Source organism: Catharus ustulatus, chromosome 1 (assembly GCF_009819885.2).
Source record: "Catharus ustulatus isolate bCatUst1 chromosome 1, bCatUst1.pri.v2, whole genome shotgun sequence".
NCBI lineage: Eukaryota > Metazoa > Chordata > Aves > Passeriformes > Turdidae > Catharus > Catharus ustulatus.
Window position 1 is genome coordinate 140,185,145 of NC_046221.1, and position 7,264 is coordinate 140,192,408.

Consider the following 7,264-nt stretch of genomic DNA (forward strand, 5'->3'; position numbering starts at 1 on the left):
TAACCAGTCAGGGAAGGAGAGAGGTGCAAGCTTCATTTTCTGAAATGCTTCTTTCTGAACTGATGGTTCAGAGCCTGTTGAATCTTTTCCTGTAATGCTTATCAGAACATTCCCAGCCTGGTGTCCAAGAAGAGGCCCAAAGATGTACTGTTTCTGTGGGAATTTCATATGGCCTTTGTGCAATTGCTATCCAGCATGTAAGAGGCAGGTGCTGAGCCAGTGCAGACTTGTCATTCATGTGTTTTTTCAAATTCCTTCTCTAGCCCTCACTTACAGCCTGACCTACCTACAAGTTGCCTTCTATTTCTCTGAGTTTTGTTTGTTTCCCATTAGCTGTCATAAGAGTTGCTGTTTCCATGTTTAATCCTGTTCATATGAGCTGATGGCTCGTGAAATTTGGCAAGGGAAGAGTTAAGAAATAATCACGTGTCTCACTGCTTCAGTGGGGGAATGTGAGATTGACATGTGGGATGCTGAGTTGATTTCCAGCCTTGTTTACATGTAGGGGAAAAGACAGAAATGGATGAAAGTGCCCCTAGAGAACTCAGCCAAGTGCTAGAAGTGTGTATATTTATACTCTCTTAAAACTGTCACAGTATCTTGTTGCATGTACAGAACACTTTTAATGCAGTAAAGATTGAGTTATTTGGTCAATATTTGGCCAGTTGCAGGAGGCAGAAAAAGATTTGTGGGTTAGTGAAATTGCTTAAGGCCTCTATTTAGATGAGAGTATCTCTGAGGAGAGTCAGTGGCACAATAAGGATGTCCTAGCTGTGCTTCTGCCGATGCTGTTTGTTAGCTGTGACTGCAGCTCAGCTGTCAGGCAGAGCACAAGGATGACAAAAACCAGGCTTTGCTTGAAGAGGCAGTAGTCTGATTCATAGTAAGCTGCAATATGATTTCATCTTGTCTTTGTGTGGAAGTTAAAAGTATGTTGTTATCTTTCTGTAACTGTTCAAACTAGCTTGAATATTTTATCTCCAGTAGTCTGTGCCTCTCCATGCCTGTTCTCCAGCCACCATGTAATGAAAACAAAACTGGTGCAGAAGCAGGAAAGGTTTTTTGCATAACTCAGCGCAGCTGCTGACTCACTGGCATGTTTTCGGCACCAGAGAAATCTAATCTGTTGTAAAATGTCCCAGTTCACTGGAACTAACGCATTCAGAAAATTTTAATTCTCTTTGGTAGGATATTGTGGATAAAACAATGCCAGAAAGCTGTCAAAGTGCACATTCTTAAATATTCTCCCTACAGTCATTGCAGCAAATCATGCAATTTTGTAATTGTACATATCCTGAATGCTCCATTCTACTCTCAATATTAAGAATTTAGGAACTGAGCCTCTGAGTATTACAGATCCCCAGATCTGAAAGAGAGCTCCAGTGATCCTCAGTCATACCCTCCTTCTCTGCTTATGATTTTACTTTTTTTCCTTATCGTTAGTCCCTATTCCTGGTCTTTGACTTTTCCCTAACTTTCTGTTATTAATGATATGGTTTTCTCAGATCCTATGTTTATTTTATTCTCATGTATATCCCCTTTCCAAATTAACAATTAGATTCCTTCTCAGATATCTTTCTTTTGGCAAATATTTAGAGGTCTGGGGTTTCTGAAATGCTGCACATCTCAGGAGGCAATGCAGATATTTGGTTTTCACTGGTCAGTCTTGATCAACAGAAAAGAGCAAAACATCACACATATGTGGTGATTGACCAGCTCTACATTCTGCTTTCAGCCTGATCCAAAGTCAGGATAACTGTGTCTCTCAGTAGGTACCTCAGTCTTACAATGTGCAAAATCACATATTTATTCAAATTGGAGGAGGCAGTTCAAACTGGGAAATTCAAGCATCTCCCAAAATCTTTCTATAATTGAAAGCTAACAGCTGAGTTCAATAGGGCTAGCTTAGGCTATTAGATACCTGCTTATATATGTGATCTTCCAGCCAGTGTAGGGCAACAGACTAGAGCATTTCATAGAAATAAGCCGGCAAAGGTGTTTTCCTACATGCCTTGGCCTGCCCAAATATTGCCCTGTCTGGCTTCTGACTCCAGCAGAGAGCATTTCTGGAGGCTTGTGCAATCAGACAACCTTGCCATGCCAGGGGACTGCAGCCCAAAGGGACACCCAGACAGGTACTTGAGTGCCACTCAGAAGGCTGTCGCACTGCTTCGGGCATCCTAACAGAAATAAATCTCTGCTCAGAAGAGTGGCAGGTGGACAGTGGAGAGGATAAAGAAAAATATTCTTCCAAATAAAGATACCTTTTTAAAATTTAATGTAGCCTACTTGGGTTCAGGTGAGAAATGCTGTTATTTTGTATGGAAGTTGGCATTAAGTGGTGGTCCCCAGCGGTGCTGGCAGCAAACACCCTGAGAAGAGGTGTTAAGTGAGATGGCCTAGCAGATGCTCGCTCTCTGCTTTCTCCAATTCCGCAGCAGGACTTAGCACATTTGTACTGGAGACTGTGAGGGGGAAGCTCTCCCATACCCCCACTTGAAGCCTTGCTTCCACAGCTTGCTGTTTGGTATAATTGATTGAATCCCAGGGGTTCCTGAGAAATGTGCTTATTCAGTCAGCTGGAAGTCTTTCGCAAAGCTCACTAATCCCTGCATGTTATATAAATCCTACACCTGTCACAGGCAGTGTGACAGGCAAGGCTTTCTCAGCCCAACTTCTCATAGTTTATGTAGGAAGTGATGTCCCAGAGTCCCAAACTGCTTAGAGCAACATTTGGAATGCATGAGTGTTAGGTATGCCAAATATCCTAGGGAAGATTTATGCTGGAATGTGCAGAATGCTGTATATTAGCTGCTATTAAGCCTCCTTGGCAAGAAATGTTTTGCTCAGCTTGTTTATTTGCATGGAGTCAGTGAAAAGTGTCTTCAAGTGCTGATCTTTACAATATCACTAGGCTTCAGAGTTAACAACCCAGAGAGGAAGATCCTTTCCTCGTGTTCACACAGTTGTGACACTTTCTGCAGTTTCAGGTTGCCAGTTTTTCTCCAATGACTGTTACAAAGGATTTTTTCAACTGTCTGATGAAATGGAGCCATTTTTTTATTGCTTTACATGAAAACTTAAATTTAGGGGTACAACAGAAGCACAGATACAAAAATTCAACACCCGATTGTTTATCTGATGTCATTCTGTTCATGATAAGCAAATCCAGAGGATAATAAAGAGTAAAAAAACAGTGAACCAGTGAAATACTGGTGCAAATGAAACTGAAGTAGCAAATTCCACCCAAGTTCAGTTTGTATTTTGTTCTCTGCTAGGTGAAAAATTTAGGGAGTGGATGGGTCTATTGTACCTCCTCAGTTATTCCTCTTTCTACTAGCCACGGATGTATGCTAATAGAGGACACTGTTTTCAGTGTAAGAAGGTTTATTTATTGGTTCTTCAGAATCTTGGAGTTATGCTATAGAAAACTTCAAGAATAGAATAGAATGCAAGAACAGAATGACACCTGTCAGGCTAATAACCTTGTGCATTACTAGGGATAGTTTTTAAGTACAAAACTGCATCTGGGCTAAGATGTCAATTATACTATTACAGGTGATGTAGATAAGGCTTATTAATTCTCTCTTTCAGAGAATCTTGGCTGTCTGGATGGGAACCTGTGGTTCTTTGAATCTGTCCTCAGTGCTGAGTTTATCCATTCCATTTTCTCTTTCATGATACTTGTTTTAATGTACTTCCCTAAAATATCTTTTCTTAACAGAGTTCTGAATACAAACACAAAGAAAGGATTTTACAGTGACTGATGTTTGCCAGTCTTTAAATGGATTTTTAATTATGCATTTCAATTCTCTAAAGCAGAAGATAAGTAGTCATTTATTCAGCTGCAATTTCATTTCACTTGGGAAGAGCTGGAAACTTACTTTGCTTGGCAGTAGTGCACCACAGAACATTAATCTCTGGGGAAAAAAAAAAAAGTCATTTTTCTGTAACTATTTTGCCTTTTGGGACAATCCTCTTCTAAAGTGTGAACTGTGAGACCTGTTTCCTGAGAGAAGAATCATAATTTGGAAGTTACTAGTACACTACTGCAAAGCAATGCCAAAGAATCCCAGTGAAGAAGTACTTGTTGACATGGGTAATTTGTCAGCTAAGTAGCTCTTCCTTCTAAAGTTTTACTATATTTTCTGCTAGTTGCTTTAGTAAGAAATTTATTTTACAAGTTCTTTACCTTGCTAACACACTTTGCTGTGGCATCTCATGTTATCTATATCCTCAGATGATGTTTTGTGAGCCAAATAGTGTTTTCATTTTGCTACTGTAGTAACTAGACTGAGGACTGAGTCACCTTCCCAACAATACAGAAACTTCTTAGTCCCATGTGTTTGATGTTGGTAGCCCTCCCACAATAAAAGGTGCCTTGAAGATACTTTTCAGACAAAAGTACCACCATGGAAAGTCCTGTTAGCTTATCAAACCTTGAAATGTCTTTGAGAAATAGAAATGTGTATGTTTTTGTTGTTCCATCAATCCATCAGCTCCTGTTGGGTTGCCATGTGTCTGCCCTCTGCCTGGTTGGAGAAGTCTTTACTTCCGTGAGCCCAAAATAATCAGATTAAGAAACAACAGAAAAAAAAATTGAAATTCCCTGGTAAAATCTGAGGCTGGGAAGAGCATTGACTCCTTGAGCAGAGCACCAGGAGATGCTGGGACAGTTTTGATGATTCACACCCTATAAAAACTATAGTGTCAGAGTTTCTGGGGTTTGATTAAGCTGTTCAGGATTACTGCTCCCCAAGTCATCCCTAAATGAAAGCATGATATGGTTGTGACAGACTTTTCTGTACAGGTATCCCGTCAAAGTTTGCAGAGATTTTGTTTGATATTTCTTATTCATCTTTAGTGATATGTTTTTATTATTTCAGATCTCTGAGAAATATGGGCTGCCAGTTGAAAAGATTGCAAAACTTTATAAGAAGAGCAAAAAGGGGTAAGTTAGTTGCCTAACTAACTAAGGATCTATTGCAGAATCCTTGAGAAGTACTCAGAGATCCCAATTATACCTGGGGCCTCATGATGGTGGGCAACATAAACTTTCAGGAGACACACCCATGTGCCTGAAATTTTCATGTCTATGGAGACTGTAAGGAATGGCAAAAGAGGAAACATGGATCTCCAATCTATGTCTGACCAGTGTTCATAAGCTTACTGTGAAGAAAGAGTTTGTGGATATGTGGATAAAGTCTGTTTTGTAGACAATATGCTTAATGACATTGTGGAGGGCCTGCCTGTGAGATGCTGCCTTTGCTGTGAGTGCAGTGTGGAGTTTTCCTGCAGTGTTAGGAAGAAGTAGGCCACTATCTTACTGTGAAAGACAGGCAGGCAATGTTAGCTGCAGGGGTTTCAGCTGAAAAAATTTAGACATGAACATCACAGCTGGACTTTTAGAACAGCTATGCTTCTGCTCCTTGCCATAAAACTAAATCACTTCAACTTTTTAAAAATTCTATTTAACCACAATATTGTAGCAATATAATTTTAAACCAATCATTTATTTTTAGCTGTAACTCTAGCTTAGGGCATTGTTGTGTCTGGGGATTTCTTCAGCTTTTGAGAAGACAGGTGAAACTTCTCATGTTTTGCTTCTTTCTGAGCGACAGGAGAAACATTTGGAGGTAAAGAGGGAGGAAAATGCTCATATACACTTCTAATAGTTGTTGTTGATAGTCTCTCAGCCCAAGCTGAGTTCTAAGTCTGTGAGCTGTGTACAAAGCACAAAATTCACTGCTTCCCTCTGTTAGCAGCTCACACCAAGAGCTGCAGCAGCTCTCATGGCATGCCTGAGGAGTAGCACAGACATATCCCTGTGGGAGCCAGTGCCAGGCATGGGAAGCACCAGCTAGCTGGGTCTACCAGGGATCTGAAGTGCATCTCAGCTGTAGATAGCCTAAGTGTGTTAACAGCCCAGCCACTGGTGTGTCTCCTAACTACTCTGGCAAGGAGCAGCCTCTAATCCAAAAACTAAAGAGTACAGGGCAGATCTTGACAATAATTCCCACTTGTGGCCCTGTACTGGCATGTGCTGGAGTCTGGTTTTGTGTTGTAGAGAAGCAATGTGGCAGAGTGTACAGCTTTCCCTTTCAGTGTCCTGGTATATAAAAACATTGATTTCTGCCTTTTTCACCAGTATCCTGGTAAACATGGATGACAACATTATTGAGCACTACTCCAATGAGGACACATTCATCCTGAACATGGAGAGCATGGTTGAAGGCTTCAAGATCACACTGACAGAGATCTAGCCTCAGGCAGAGCCTTTCTGTAAGGAACCACAGCATTTCATCCTTCTTGGAAAGCAGATTCCCCATGAAGTTGACAGACATTATCAGAGAAACTGTTACAAGACTGAATTGAAAATACTGTCCATTCTGCACGTGTGCACCCACTGCAGATAGACTTGGGTTTGTCAAGCACAAGGCCACATTAACCTGGTCCCTTATTTATTGTTCCCCACTCATTAGTGTACAAGCAGTTACCAACCGCTAGATTTGTAACCAGAAGACCCACTGCAAATGTGAAATGCAGCATTTTTTATCCATACTTCAGTGTGGATAAGCTTACTCTAAGGCATGTTCATTAACTGTGCTGGTTTGATTTCAGAAATCTGGTATAAATCACTTTACCAGTAGTTGTCTCTGTCATTGCTAAAAATCTGTTGCAGTGCTAAAGATGGGCAAAGTGGCTGACAGTTCACTTGCTCAGACTGATTCATATTTCTCTATACTGTATAGTCTTGCCAAATACCTCTGGTAGTTCTCAGCACGTAGCAGTGAGGACTTGTAAGTAAGGCATTCATCTACAAATGTCACTTGTAAGTAAATGGTAAAGAAACCATTTTAACCTTGTATATAATGTTTATAATATGCAATAATATATTTTAACTACTGTATGTGGGCATGTTTACTGCCACTATGTTTTTGTATGTATTTGGTTTAGGGCTTAATAGAATCTTTCCTAGAGGATTAAATTGCTGCAATTTGTTAAGGAGTGTGTGCTGAGAAGCTGATAACTGAATCTGTACTCATATGCTCCATCCTTGCTCACACAGCTGTATATTGAAATATTAGAGCAGACTCTGCTACTGGATCTTGGATGCTCTGGCACAATGGGGCCCACCTTAGGTGCCCAAGTCCCAGCTGTAGGTACCTGAGTCTTCCACCCAGCTGTAACAAAATCCAAGAGGCGCCGTGTGTCTGCTGTCTGGTTTGCCTAGAGGTACAGATGGGACTTCTTCCTGGTCATC

The 7,264-nt window shown here is 40.7% G+C and overlaps 1 protein-coding gene across 1 annotated transcript in view; it reads left to right on the forward strand.

Moving 5' to 3' along the window:
• GRHL2 (grainyhead like transcription factor 2) overlaps window positions 1-6,346 on the forward strand; it is a 59,414-nt gene extending 53,068 nt beyond the window's left edge. The window contains exons 16-17 of the mRNA XM_042779397.1: window positions 4,887-4,951; window positions 6,149-6,346. Coding sequence (XP_042635331.1) covers window positions 4,887-4,951; window positions 6,149-6,263 — 180 coding nt within the window. The 3' untranslated portion in view covers window positions 6,264-6,346. The remainder of the gene's footprint in view (window positions 1-4,886; window positions 4,952-6,148) is intronic.
• The last annotated feature ends 918 nt before the right edge of the window (window positions 6,347-7,264 follow it).